The sequence below is a fragment of the Leguminivora glycinivorella genome, chromosome 19 (genome assembly GCF_023078275.1).
Source record: "Leguminivora glycinivorella isolate SPB_JAAS2020 chromosome 19, LegGlyc_1.1, whole genome shotgun sequence".
NCBI classification, from domain to species: Eukaryota; Metazoa; Arthropoda; class Insecta; order Lepidoptera; family Tortricidae; genus Leguminivora; species Leguminivora glycinivorella.
In genome coordinates this window covers 3976640-3992676 of record NC_062989.1, presented here as the reverse complement: position 1 = coordinate 3992676, position 16037 = coordinate 3976640, and the positions used below count along the sequence as shown (strand labels likewise).

Sequence of the window (16037 nt, the reverse complement as noted above, 5' to 3'; positions counted from 1 at the left end):
TTGATCAATATGGAAATTACCTAATAAATATATGGTGTATCAGAATGCATAAGGCCTTTTCTGTAGACTAAGTAGGAAAAGTACTCGCTAGTATCAAATATGATTTTATTTTAAAAATCTGTTTTACCTACTTTGTAAAAATTTATGTAAAAAGTATAGGTTATCGTCAAATTGGATGTATAATCCATGTGAATCCTAGGTTCGATTTAAATTCAACACACTAGTTCACAAGCTCCGGTGATTTCCGACCAAGAAACACCACAGTGTGTATTGTACACAACATAGGATGGCGACAGAGTTACTGGGTCAGATAACTTTGCCATTGAATTTATTGCTCACTGACGCCAGGGAATAGAGATCTACGGTTTAAAGTTTGTAAAGGCGGTTTTACGAAAATCTTTATTTTTTGTACTTTATTTTTGTGTCTTTCAGTGACGAGTTTCTCTTTGAGACGAAAAAATTAGACTATCACTGTTACAATACTGATTAAAAATCCACTGTATATATTTCTCTTTAAATAATAGATTTTTTACTCCAAAAAGGTTAAATTGTGACTAAAAGAGACTAGAGTATCGTCACTACTTTTAAAAAATCTCGTATCTCACGCTGCTTCTCAATGTTAAAACGTAGTAAGTCTATATGCATTCCATACATACTTACTACAATTTTCTTTTCATTGACAGACGAAGATACAAGTTTTTTAAAAGTAGTGACGATATGTACCATGAGAACAAACAACTTTTATTTAGTAGGTTATTTTACTCGTGTTACTCGTGTTTTACTTTTAAATAAAACTGCAGCCTTGCACATAACATCTTTTATTCATTAACTGCCACTTCGGAATTTTAATTGCCATATAACAGTTTTAAGTGTGTGGCACAAAACTATGCATTTCGAGCCAAAATCTGTTATGAAACGCATTGGGAAAATAATGTACGTGCATGAAATTTGTATATCAAAATGAAAATATTTTGTTATTTATTAAAGTTAGTTTGACGTTTAATGTCAAACTGAGTGTAATTTTTATAACCGTCAGGGTAATTAAGGGAGTGATCTATACTAATCTATACTAATATTATAAATGGGAAAGTGTGTGTGTCTGTTTGTTTGTCCGTCTTTCACGGCAAAACGGAGCGACGAATTGACGTGATTTTTTTAATTGAGATACTTGAAGGGATAGACAGTGACATAGGCTACTTTTGTCCCTTTCTAACGCGAGCAAAGCCGCGGGGAAAAAGCTAGTAATATTATATAGCTGATACAGAACTGCGCTGCAAGTGGTGTTTTCGTACGCGTTAGAGTAATTTTGAGATAAAATGAAAGGGGTAAAGTTTAGGTGAAATTAAATGAAATGTATTATTTAATATTTTCTTAGGCATGTATTTGTTGCCCTTTTTAAGCCAGCCGTGATGCAAAAATATTTCCAATTTTAAAAATTACACCCTGTATATAAAGTTCAAACGGTAAGTAAAGACTTTTTAAACAAATAGGTATAAGAGAATTTAACAAATGATTTCCTGAAGATTCATCCCCTTTTCAAACTCATTTAACTGACAATAATGGCTAACAATTTATTACTCATTTCATATAACCATTTCCTACTGTAATTAAATTCTCGTATTCTTAATAAAGAACATTCCAAAAACAATCTTATTCCAATGAATTAGAATTTATTACGTTCAAAGATTCTTCTGAGAAAAGTAATCTTCTTTGGTGTTTAATATTAAATAGTCTACACATGAAAGAGATATTGTGTAAGGGACCAATCCTTATTTGAGAATTCATGAACATGCCTTGAAGAAAAATTCGGATTCAGATTACCAATCATAAATCCGATGAAACTTCAAAAGACCATTAGTAAACAAATAATAAAATTATTCTCAGAATTCCTTTATAAATATACAGCGTTTTTAATGAACCAAAGGTTAGTCGTTAAGGAAATCCAATTAAAATGACGAAGTATTCCATAATCGCTCTTGTTCTTGCGTTTTAATTCTGAATTCCTGGAATCGTTCGTAATTTCGGCTTGTTAGAAAATACTTTGGTGTAAATAAATAACGGGAGAGGCGTTATGAAATAAATGTTGACGGTTGTTTGACGTAAAACTTTTCATGGTAAGTAGGTATAGCAATGCATCAGAGCGAAGTTTCCAAATTGCAAATGTTCTAATGGAAAGTTTTATTATTGTTCTACCCACATGTACAGCCTAGCTGAAGCCAATTTTACGGTGTTTGATAAGATAGTAATAAACAACAGTGTTCACACTTCCAAATATTAAATGAAGCGATCGTCAACCTGTTGAGAACATTGCGTAATGCATCCTAATCGTACAGAGAATGATTTCAATGTATCAGAATTTTCTCCAGAAAATTTCGAGCAACATACAAAAGTTTTGAGAGTGTTCTGCAACTTATACATTGCTAGGTTTAGTAATAAAAGAAAATCTAGTTTGATTGCATATAGGTACTCAGCGATATTGCAGATTTTAGTGAATTTCAGTGAATTTCAGCGCGATTGTAAGAGTTGTAAGTTTCGCCTGTACGAAGTCATACAAAGATTGGTCTTATTAATCAGACTTCTGCGAAATTATCTTTATTTTTTACTAGCTTTTACCCGCGGCTTCGCTCGCGTTAAAAAAAGACAAAAAGAGCCTACATTCGTCGCTCCGTTTTTCCGTGAAAGACGGACAAACAAACAGACACACACACATTCCCATTTATAATATTAGTATGGATGTCTTTACATTCGAATATGGCGGTTGAATGGCTAACGCTCTGCATATATTTTTTTATTATTTCACCTCTTATAGTCAAAAGGAAAACATGAAAGTTGCTCCACCGACAAGAGTCCAACTCGAATCATGATGAGGCCTTTTATAAAATTGCTGGTTACTAATAACCAGTGTAAAAAAAATTCAAGGACACAAAGAAAAAAAAATCCGTTTATAAAGATAAAATTAAACACTTCTCAGATGCTTAAATGTTGTCGGTGTTGTAAAATTTAAACTCTCAGCGGAAACTGCCTCCGTTACCGATATTTGTTGCTCGCTCGGCGGGCGGTAATTGCTACTTTGTACCCCAGAGCCTTGTTAATTATATACATCATGTTACAATAATAACTGGTATTTATCAAAATAATTTTAACGCTGGCTTGAGTATCCAGTTAAAATTTAATTTTAAAGGCAAGCTTTTATGTAAAATATTGGTGTGTAAAATTCGAGTTTCCATTCATGAGGTAAACATACCTTCTTCTATGCCTGAGTATATTCATATTTTGTGTAAAATCACACTGTAGCTATTCTATCAAATTGTGCTACGAAATGGTTAAATTTTTGACTGGCACAGCAAAATTGGTGTCTAAAATGATCTCCTCAAGTAAGCCATATCTTTTCAAATGGCCATATTTTAGAATGAAATTGATCAAAAAACTCCTTTGGAAAAAAATACTCCTCAAATGTAACGGTGGTCACAAATGAGACCTAAGATTGTCACCAACCATAAAATAGATCGTTCTATGAAACCAGTAGGAAATACCACGGAAATACATAAACTCAGTGGGTTGAAAGGCTATGATCTCAGAAAGCTCCCACATTGACAGGAACATGATAGTCTTGAATAAATATTGATAGTGTTTTATTAAGTTATTCCTGTCACAATGTTGTACGTGTAACACTGTATTACAGAAAATGTACCATAACCTTCAAATCACAGAGTATAAACTTATTTGTTATCGAACATTTCTACTTGACATGAAAATAAGCGTTTCAGCTTGGAAAATGAATAATCCTACATTCCTCCCGTCCTCTAATTTGAAAATTCTCAGACCATGAGATTAATCTATTTAGTAAGTACTAGTTTCATATAGCGACTGAAGTAAGTACAAAATGACTTAGGCGAAACTAACTTCTTTATAACACTACGCATGACTACTCTAAATACTTACTCAGCATTAGTCTCCGGAGTGGGAAGGTCGCCAATGGTGGTGAGAGTGAGGGTGGACCAATATAATGATCCCAGGTACTTTCGGGTGAGCGTCGCATAGTCGCCAGGACGGTGCGGGTAGGCCCAGTCGCCCTGAGGAAGAGATATTAGAATTAAGAACTATACTTTCTTTTATAACACTAAGTTCTCGCGCTTTGTACACATATTTAAAGTCACATACAGGTCGAACGCGACCTGACGCGACGCGATGTTGTGAGTGCTGTGTGTCGTGCGGTGGGAAATAAACATTAATTAAAAGCGGGTAGATTATATTTATTTGTCTACCCCGAACATTTATATAAATTAATATCGGTTAGTTTTGTGGTGTTTACATCTCCGGTGACACTTTGCTGGGACGTCAGTCTTCCGCGACCACGGCCAGTGCAACCTGGCCGAAACGTTGGGAAAAAAGGTAAAAATAATGTTAATTAATCGCGTTCGACCTGTATGTGACTTTAAATATGTATACTTTCTTTTATTAGCCCAAAGCGTGTCCCACTGCTGGACAAAGGCCTTCCCTTCCTTTCTACACCTGTCGCGGTTTGATGCCCGGTATTGCAAGCTATTGCACTTGCTTTGCTTTGCTCTTGTAAAATCCTTGATCATTTAACCGGGCTATTTGCGACTGATGGGGAAAATGCGTCTTTAATTTTTAAACTAAATATTTTAAGGCCCTTACAACACCCTATGGTTGAAGTATGATAACTAAACTCTTTACGCTCTAATAGTTCTAAGTTTCTAACATACTTACCATTAAATATATCTTCAAAAGACAGTTTATCCCACCCGACCCTTTAGCATAACTTGCCTTGTCGCGCGCGAGTCCATCCATACTATCAAGCGCGACTTCAAGTGTGGACTCGCGCGCGACAAGGCAAATTGTGTTAGAGGGACAGATGTTATTATCCCGGTTGACCTTAAGTAGGTAGTTATACAAATATGTGTGGGTTTTATGAGCAAATTTTCCGCCAGATTTCATTAGCTAATTAAATACGGGTATGTCAAGCCAAGGAAAATGATAAGAAAACAAATTCAATTACCTACTCTGTTCGCCCATCTTTACCGAGAACAAGGATTCTTATTAATACAACCTTATTTTGACCGGTCTGCCGATGTAGTCGAATGGCAATCGTCGACGCCAGACGTTGAGAGAAATGCAGTCTAGCTCTGTCGCACCTATACGCAAGAGCGATAGAGATAGGCAGCTAAGAAACAGATATTATCGTGAGCGTTTGTGCAATCGGCTACGCATACTGGTTTACTGCTTGCTAAGCCGCGGTCCTGAGTTCGAATCCCGGTAAGGGCATTTATTTGTCTTATGAGCACACATATTTGTTTCTGAGTCATGAATGTTTTCTATGTAGATATATTAAATATACCTATCGTTGTCTGAGTACCTACCTACAACAGTTTTCTTGTTATTTGACTTTCAGCAACAGCTACCCATCACAAAAAAAATATTTATGAGTTTCAGCAAATATCACTTTTTTATTTTTTTTTCGGATGTATTGTGACCACTGGCAATGAATTTCGACATGATTTTTTTTATGAAACCCATTTTTTTCTGTTATGTAGCCTGAATATTTTTGACACTACCAATAAAGACAGTTAAATTATGTTTATTATGTACTTAGAAATTATGATAGTAAGTTATTTATTATTAAAGACGGTAATAACTCTGAAAGTAAACGATATCCAGAAGAGTTTCTATGGTATTTTACTCTTAAAATGTGATCAGGCGTATAAGCGCACTATCGCACTATTTGTAAGTGCAATAGCGACGGCCTGATGTTTTATAATTTTATAAAACATCAGGCCGTCTTTAAAGCATAGATCTTTAAAACCATACATAAAAGTCTATTCCCCAAAGCCAGCGTCCGCCAGCTTCCCGCGTATGCGCGCCGTATCGAAAAAACTGAAAACGCATTGTTTGGCTCTGTAACAATGGCAACGCATTGTTATAATGATGATGCGTGCATGCGCGGGAAGGCTTTGGGCAGCTGAGCTGATAGTGCAAACCTTTGCATCGAAATACAGGAAACAGTGTGAATTTCACGAAAGTTATCCAAGAAAACTATTAAAAAATTGCATGGTCGTTGAAAAAGTATTGTATGCAACGGTGTTTAACTGATTAAAAAAATACTAGTAGCGTCATAATAACAATTTTCAGCTTCGCCTCAAATTGTTACCCACGCTACTCGTCTTTTTTGACCTCCTTTAAACGCCTGTTGTATAAAATACTATAATAGGTAGGTACTTAGAAATGATGATAGTGAGCTATTTATTATTAAAGATGGTAATAACTCTGAAAGTAGACGATATCCAGAAGAATAAGAGTTTTGAATGATTCACGGTTATTTTCATTAGACTTATATTGACCGGGATATAGACCGTGATTACCTTTTTGATTTTTGTCGAGCTCCCGATATTTCGACGCAGTTGCATGCATCATGATCACGGGAAAACGGGAGCTCGACAAAAATCAAAAAGGTAATCACGGTCTATGTCCCGGTCAATATAAGTCTAATGATATCCAGAAGAGTTTCTATGATATTTTACTCTTAAAATGTGACCAGGCGTATAAGCGCACTATCGCACTATTTGTAAGTGCGATAGCGATGTCCTGATGTTTTATCACTTATCGCGCGACCATGCTTGCCTACGCTAGGAATACGCTACTAAAATTATTCGGTTTCCTCATGTCAAATACGATTAATGCCACAGATTACTTATCAAAAGTAACAAGGGTAGCTGACAGCTGTGAAATGCGTTCTCTAATATATAGGTAGATATTTAGATAGTCTGTATAGTTTCCGAGATACTCGCGCTCCATGTTATCTGTCAGGAAAGAAATTAATCATAAGTTTGTGTGAACTGCGTGTCTAAACGAGGGTTGTGTGATATATTAGTGTCTGTAGGTAGTTGAGTTAGTTGTTTGTTTACGTATATATTTTTTTTATTAAAGAAACGGGTGTGCGTGTGGATTGAGTGAGCACCTTCCGAAAATAAAAAAAAATATGCTGATCATTTAGTAAAAGTTCTAAAACAATTGTAAAACGAATCTCTGAATTTGTAAAAAGATAAATCAAAAGATACAGTCATTAACATGTGCTCACTCAGTTCTCACAAACTACCGACGAAAACAGTGAATGTATTCATTTAACATATAATATTTATGTCCTAACATTTAGTAAAAAATATGCCAACCTACCTCTATAAATTTTAGATTACCTACTGACGTATTTAATTTTTTACAAATAGTTTCTTATGCTCACTCAATCCTCACACTTTTGAAAAGCCGAATTTTGATGAAAAACATAAGATTTAGACCGCTATTATAATTATGTGTATAATTTAGTAAAAGTGAAATGGGAATTTGTAAAATACAAAGCGAACCACTAACGTGTCAGGTTTTTTTATAATAAATTTTTGTAAGTGCTCACTCAGTCCACACGTTTTGAGAAAGTTAAAAATGTAAATATCTTACGATTTGTAGCACCACAGACACTCGAAAGTACTTCAACATTTAGTAAAAATTTTTACTAAATATCCACCATCAAATATTTTTCAAAAGTGTGAGGATTGAGTGAGCATAAGAAACTATTTGTAAAAAATTAAATAAGTCACTAGGTAATCTAAAATTTATAGAGGTAGGTTGGCATATTTTTTACTAAATGTTAGTATATAAATATTATATGTTAAATGAATACATTCACTGTTTTCGTTGTTAGTTTGTGAGAACTGAGTGAGAACATGTTAATGACTGTATCTTTTGATTTGTCTTTTTACAAATTCAGAGATTCGTTTTACAATAATTGTTTTAGAACTTTTACTAAATGATCAGCATATTTTTTTTAATTTTCGGAAGTGCTCACTCAATCCACACGCACACAAGAAACGGTAGGTACGATTGATACAGATAATACGAGTAATTTAATATTTGTGTATCAGCTCGGTGGATGAATTTTTGACACTGACAATTTTTTTATTTAGGTATTATAAATAAATTGGCCTACTCGTGGCTAAAGACTAGCCGAGGCGAAGACATGGCTTAGGTACAGTTTATCTATTCGCGGATTAGCAAAGGAATGTTCTAGATATTGATTCCATCGATTAATGTACTTACCTATACCAAAAATTACATTCAATTCCCGTGACCTTCACGATATCGAGTAAGGTCAGTGTCGGGAAGACCGTCTATCTGGGAAGTCCGTCTACTGAATATAAGTTTGTATTTATACATCTAACTAATCCATTGGGGCAATTGTAACTAATCCATTTTTTCCATTATTACACTATTACCACAGAATATATAATAATACAAGTCTATTACGTATGTTGAGTTCAATGTACTCGTACACGTATTCACTGAAGACGCCTACCATATATAACCGGTGGACACTCTATTTAATAATGCAAACATTGTAAAACATGAAAAAAATGGTTGCCAACCTGCGGCCAATCCCGCCGTACCTGAGCATTTCTTTTTTTTTTCGCCACTTTTATGAAATGTGATATTTTTGAAATAAATTATGCTATTTCTACTCAGAATCACTAGCTTTTTCAATCCTAGTAGTTAAAAAAATTGTCCCATACAATTTTTTCTTATTTTGTTACCATTTTCCGTACATGATGTGTGGGGTAACAAAAGAGAAAAGTAACAAAAATGTATAGAAATTCTGGGACACTTTTTGTCTCCCAGTGAGATTGAAAGTACTCGTGATTCTGAGTACAATTGATCTAAAATTCCCTAAAAAAAAAAACAAAATAAAAAAAATGGCAAAAAAAAGAAATGCTCACCTTATGTAACGTAGTAGTAGTTTAATAATCGTTTTTAAATAAAGTTGACGGTCTTGCCCGCACTGACCTTGGTGCGTAGCCGAATGGCACAAACGCTCACGAAACGCTCACGAAACGAAACGCTAGTAGATATCTATCCCTATCGCTCTTGCGTATTGGCGCGACAGAGCCGGATTACGTTTCGTTTTCGTTTGGCGTCGGAGAAATGCCATTCGGCTACGGGGCCTTAACTTGTTCTATAAAATCATAAAGTCGCGGTAGGGGGCTAGAGGCTATGATTATCCCCGTCCTGTAGTTAAATAAAATCCGCTTTTAAACTCGATCATATTAAAAGCTCATCATTAAGTCGGGTTAATTACTTGGCTGAGCGTCTATTATATTGCTGATTACCCAAGACTATCTATTAAAGCCACACAGACCGATTCTGCTTGTAAAAGATGTAGGGATTTGAGTGTAATAGAATTTGAAAGCAACACAGAATGCCTTTGGTGGTACCCTTAGTTGGCGGTTTATCGCTTACTAATAGGCTACTCAAGTGGGATTGGGCAAGACATGTCTACCGAATACATCCAGATCAGTGGGCCAAATTGGCCACCGACTGGATACCACCGATTAGCCGGGGCAGAGGTAGGCCAAAGAAAAGATTGGGCGGGATGACCTCGACGCATTTTGCAGCGAATGGCCAGAGCAGGCGGAAAAAATCGTCGTCGTCAAAAATTACTTAAAATTGTTTCATCGATACTAAAGTAAAATTCATAATCCTACGGACTAAATTGACAAATGACTGACAGGTAAAGTGTTACCAGGAACAGCAAAATAAAAATAGTGAAGGGTATATGTCGATAATAATATATCGACAAGTTGTAAAGTACATCAACAGACAAGTTTAAACAAAGAATAAGTATATTCGTTTCAACTAAGAGGTACACATTTTGGTTTGTTCTATGTATTTTCGAGGTAGTGGATGGATACCATGCGTTTTTACCCACTAGTTTTAAAACATAAAAAGGTTTCCGAGCCTGTAGGTAAAAAATAAAATACCATGTCCGACGATAATTTTAGTCTTTATTATAAAATATTATTCATTCCCAGCCGGTGTATTATGCTTTCAATTTTATCACATATCTATGGGGATAAAGTTTCCGTCACGCTATTAGGGGTCTACAGACCTCTTGATCTGTCGAAATCACAGAAAAAGTTGGTATATTGATTAGCCGATCAAATTGCCAATTTCATTGTCCCGTCTGGGTGCACCTTAAATCTACGATGTAATAATAATTTTAATATCGATAAGACCGACACTGGCCAAACTGTGGCAACATTTGTTCCCACTTACTTGTCAATTTGGTCCGTAGGATTATGGATTTTACTTTAACAACACCAGTGGCCTATTTCACCACAGTGACATTGACATTTGACATTGACAATTCTGTGCCGGCGTCAATATTTCCATGTTAAACAGGTAATGATCGGCAAAGTATCACTGTGGGGCGACAATTGTCATTGTGGTCACAGGCCACATCCAACAGAGACTGATTTTTAGGTGTGCTTAAAATATCCACAACGACGTAAACTCGTACCTATCAAATCGGTATACAAATCAAACCTGATTAGTAAAATGGAATCGGCTTCATAGAGATAGCATTTAATTACCAGTATTTAAATGCTAAACTGTCGTTTCAAATGCATTTAGCCTGAAATTACAGTACAGTTGAAATGTCCCTTAAACTATTCAGTCAGGTTTCCAGTTGAAAATTTGACACAATTTCTAAAGAATCTTTTTATAAAGTTGGCAAGAGCCAAAATAAATTAAAAATTTAAACACGTCCCTGAAAAATAAATGAAAGATTCTATAGTTGAATATTAATTAAATCATTTAGTTTTTTCAGTAAAATACATTTCCATAGTATACACAATATATTCACAAAAGAAAATACAACGCAAAAAAACTGCTAAAGAAAGTTCCACAGGTGGTAAAACTTAGATTACTTATATCAAATTAGCAGTTAATTTGACTTTATTCAAATTAGATCAGTGGATAAAATACCCGCTGGTATTAAAACAAAAACAACAAAGACAACGAGATTTTCCCGAGGGTTTACAGTATGCAGTTCTGTAAAAAGAAGTCGGGAGGTACAAGCGACCATAGGCGACGTTGACTGCTTACCATCAGGCGGGCTGCTTGTTTGCCACCATGTTACATAAATAAAAACATCATACCTATGTGAAGAATTCATAATAAAGATGCAGATTAGGATTAAGAAATGGCGACCACCATAGGAATATGTCGCGAAAAAAGATCAAAAATTTTTTTTTTCAAATAGGTAAATTTTATGTTTTTCACACTCCGAATCACGAGCCCTTTCCATCCTATTAGGTGGAAAAAAGCGTCCCAAATTATTTTTTCCACTGTGTTACTATTTTTCAAACACTTTGTACAGCGGTTACAATTTACAAAGTAGAAAGTATGCAAACAATAGGAAATTTTGGGACCATTTTTTTGTGTCTTGTTTTTTTTTTATCCTAGAAAGAAAAGGATCGTGATTAGGAGAAACATAAAATTTATCCACATTAGAAAAGCAATTGTGATTGTTTTCACGAAAATGCCCCCGTATGAGTTTCATAGCGGCTTTCAACCCCTTATTTGTCAAGAGTGGCACTGAAGCTTTAGTAGTATGTATGTACCAAAGGTAAATTCAGCTGTCTGAAAAGTACAAAAAGCGTCACGATGCTGTTGCAAACAGTATTTATTTTGAAAATAATTTTATATTAACATTCATATTTAACCACGCTCTTTCACGTCAAAATCACGAATTTGCTTAGCTTAATTCGTCTGCTAATATTTAATTGTTGGTTACACATGTAGAGAAAGTGAGTTAAAACGTCAAAGTTATTAACATTTTGTAATTAAGATAAGTGAGCGCCACGTGTATCAAATTGAGCGGTTTATATCACTTCAACATAGTGCTTGTGAAAGAAACAGTACTCTAACTTGAGTAGCATTATCTTTTATTTTATTTTATTTTATTTTATTTTTATTTATTAGGAGAACGAACAGAGTTAAATGTACACAATTTTGTATAAAAACTAACTAAGTATATGGTTAAAATGCATTTGGGAATTTTCAAAAATTGGGACCCAAAATTAGTGAAAGTTGTTAACAAAAATTAAGTCGATGTCAGTTGTTTTGTTACGACGAATTAAGCATGAATTTTCAATAAAAAAATGCTTTTGTGTTAATTGCATAAACTATAATCAATAATCTACATTTAGAACATGAAAAATGTTGGATTTTTTTAGATATATTTTAATATTTATTTATCTGTTTGTACCCGGAGTACAGGAGATGGGAGACTCCTAGTACTAATTAAAAATGAGTAGTTATTAAAAACATCCTCTTCTTCTCGATCTTTTTCAAAAGTAAACAAATGAATCGCGAAATGTTCCCAAACTCAACAAAAATGGAATTTCCCATCCGTATCGCTTTCCACCAAACTCGAACCTAACCACGTCGGGCATTACTCACAGCCGATTACCATCGATATTGGAATCCGAATTTAGAACGAGACTCCATTTAAAACATTTACGCGGGGTAACTGTATATCTATAGGTATAAACCAAAGACAATTATATAACTCCGTATAGACAGATAAAGTCTAAGAAAAAACGTACCTACCTCAGTACCATACAGAAAAAGGTACGGTGACCTAGATGTCATTACAACTTTGGGGTACGCTCAGCTAGATGGCGCTAATATTCATATTTGACATTTTAAAACATATCAAGCTAAGAATATGGGCCAAATTGTCAAAACTGAGGTTCAAAAGTTTCAAGCCTGTGTCAAGAGATGGCAGTCTATGAACTGTGATAACATTTTACTTCGACAGTAACTCTCTATAATACTCAATCCTCTTTGGTATAAACAAATGAAATGAAACACGTTCATTTCCAAACCTTTTAAAAGAGTACGGTAGGTTTAGTCTTTTTCTTTGTGTAAGGGGATCAAACTACTTAAAAAAATTGCCAACGCTTTGGTAATTTGTATCTACGTAGGTACATAAACTCATGCTTTTATTACCAAACGGGGTAGGCATAGGCAGCAAGCGGGGTAGCACATGGAACTGCTCGAGTTCATTTATCACTGTGCAATGTAGTGCTTTACTGATTGATAGACACTTAGCAAGAAAAATTCTCGTAGATATGTTTTTATCAACCACAAAAAATCTGAAATAAAAATCTGACTAAATTGTAAATCTATGTACCGTAGCCGAATGGCATTTCTCCGACGCCAAACGAAAGCGATAGTGACTACAAGGCGATAGAGATAGATATCTACTAGCGATTCGTTTCGTGAGCGTTTCGTGAGCGATTGTGCCATTCGGCTAGCCACCCTGTACAGTTTAAAGATAAGAAATGTAAAAGGATAAGACATAACACGGGGATGTGTAATATCAATACCTATTTAGACAAATCAAGGAAGTTCCACTGTAGCTCATGTAAGTAATATCCTTAATAGATACTGTTCAAGTTCAGGTGCCGTAGCCGAATGGCATTTCTGCGATGCGAAACGAAAACAAAACGCCGCAAAAGGTAGTCGCTCTGATATCTATCTCTATCGCTCTTGCGTATTGGCGCGACATCTATCTATATTAGGTGAAAAACTTAAGAAAGTCACCTGGCCCCGTAGCCGAATGGCATTTCTCCGACGCCAAACGAAAGCGATACGCCGCTGGCTCTGTCGCGCCAATACGCAAGCGCGATAGAGATAGATATCTACTAGCGCTTCGTTTCGTGAGCGTTTCGTGAGCGATTGTGCCATTCGGCTAGCCACCCTGTTGTATGTGTGAGTGACGTGTTCGAATAGGCGTTTGTTTTGTTTGTGTTAGTAATAATTTTAAATATGTGTTCTCTATTCGAACACGTCACTCACACATACAATAGGTGACTTTGTTAAGTTTTTCACCTATACGACATATCTATCTACGAGGGTTTCGTTGTGTCGCTACTCGCCACACGTTCGATAAAAATATTGAGCCCAAAGGCACGATTGTCCCGGGACCGGACATACGTGACTATCGTGCGCTAAAGGGTGCGCTAATTCTGTTGGGATTCCAGAAAACTTCCTTATTGTAATTGGGCCATAAGTATTAGGCCCTTTGATGATAGAAAGTCACATAATTTATGTTTCTGTCCGGCGTAGCATTTTATGTTGGTCCCGGAGGACGGTATATAATATCACAAACAGTGTATTGCTTCTGTAAACAACCAGTGTGATAAAGTCTATATACGCACTCAATTTTAAGGCAAATATGTGAAGTACATATTGTACTTATTTAGGGACTGTAACATTGATTTTGTCATTTTCTACAGTCAGTAATAATTTCCCGCTGTACAGTGAGCTGCAAAAGTGCATGGAGAATTTATTAATTAATTAATTTATAATTTCTCAATGCAATTCTGCAGCTCATTGTAAGAGCCCATTTACACGTTGCCAACTCTCCTACAGTTTAACCCCCTTATTCATAAACGTTCACTAAAGTTATCAAACCGATATAGTTCGTTTGTCCCGTTCCGACGTATTGGTGTGATAGAAAGGGACAAACGACCTTTATCGGCTTGATAACTTTATAGTGTACGTTTATGAATAAGGAGGTAAGTAATTACATTGCAGACTGTTTAGGTAAGACACGTTTCAGCACACCACTCAAATGCATCGTGTAAGTTGGTGCTGTATAAATATAAACTGTACCTTAACTTACACGTGTGATATTCAATGGGGATTAAACGAAACCTGTGATAGAGGGATCTTAAGAGCGTTGACCTTCAAATGTTTATTGAAAATTAACTTTGAGCCGCCCAAAGCCTATAAAAAAGGTTTCCTATTCAATTTTATTTGTAAGTCGTTATTTGTATCAAAAATTTCGAAAATCGAAATAACATTTGTGTTAGCATTTTTTTGATGCTTAAACGTCACAAATGGTTCTGAAATTTCGGGATGAAAATTCGGCTATGAATGGATTTTCGCGAGAAGAAACTAAACATTTTTTTTTGCAAAAATAAGTATTTAATGTTTTTCCTACTCAAAATCACGAGCCTTTTCGATCCTAAAGTGAAAAAAGCGTCCCAAATTTTATTTTTTCACTTCGTTACCATTTTTCAAACACTTTGTACAGCGGTTACAAAGTGGAAAGTATGCAAAATAATAGACCATATTGGGACAATTTTTTTGTCTCTTTGGTTTTGTTCTAGATCGAAAGGGCTCGTGAGTTTGAGTAGGAAATAGTTATTTGTTATACAAGGGGGCAAAGTTGTATTTTAACGCCGAGTGTGGAATTGAAAATAGAATCCTGAACTTGCGAGTTTTTTAACACACGAGAAGTAAAATACATTTGCACCCGAGTGTAACACAAAACTTTTCCCCTCACTATAGCGAGGAAACTACAACGCAAAAAATGCGTTTATCACTGCTTCCAGTAGTTCCACAGGTGGTAAATCATCTTTATTACTAGATTTACCTACTTTTATCAATTTTAAAGCAGTTAATTTGACTTTATTCAAGGTCAAATTACTTTACCCACTAGTGGATAAAATGCGTTTTTACCCGCTGGTATTGAAGGACAAAACACGTGTTTCTGAGCTAGTGAGGGGAAAAACATAAATATTTTTTTTTTTTTTCTTGGAGAAACAACAGAAGTATGTGACAGGATAATACAGATTACATTAGTAACAATATATACCTAGATATTTTTCTGGCAGGAACTAAGTGACACTAGTGAACTACTTCCGATATTTCTTAGTTCATCGATAACTTACATTATAATATGTCATAATTATTATATTATGTCAATAATTATTGCCGTGGCACTGAATCTTGAATAGATTCATGTGCTTTGCTCGTTTAGGGATATAGGCGTGAAATTTATGTGTATGTTTTATATAAAGGTCACATGTTTCAAATAAATGGACAATAATAAAAACGAACCATATTTTAATAGTTTACATTTTATTATGATTATTCATGATTTTAGAGATTATTATTAGAGGTAAATTATTTACCTTATGTAAGGTTATTTATCGATAAAAGATTGTCGGGGTTTTTAATTTTATTGAGCACTAAGAACTTGACGTTCGTGCCAGAAAAATATCTGGGTATAGTAACAATATATCGCGATTATAAATTATATATACGATATTAAAAAATATTTTTTGCAATTTTTCTGATTTGCACACTTACTTAACCTCACATTAGAAAAAATA

General features: G+C 35.0%; 1 protein-coding gene across 1 annotated transcript in view; it reads right to left on the bottom strand.

The window, feature by feature from the left end:
- The window catches only part of LOC125236550, a 106633-nt gene that overhangs the window by 21261 nt on the left and 69335 nt on the right, over positions 1 to 16037 (bottom strand). The window contains exon 7 of the mRNA XM_048143391.1: positions 3943 to 4073. Coding sequence (XP_047999348.1) covers positions 3943 to 4073 — 131 coding nt within the window. The remainder of the gene's footprint in view (positions 1 to 3942; positions 4074 to 16037) is intronic.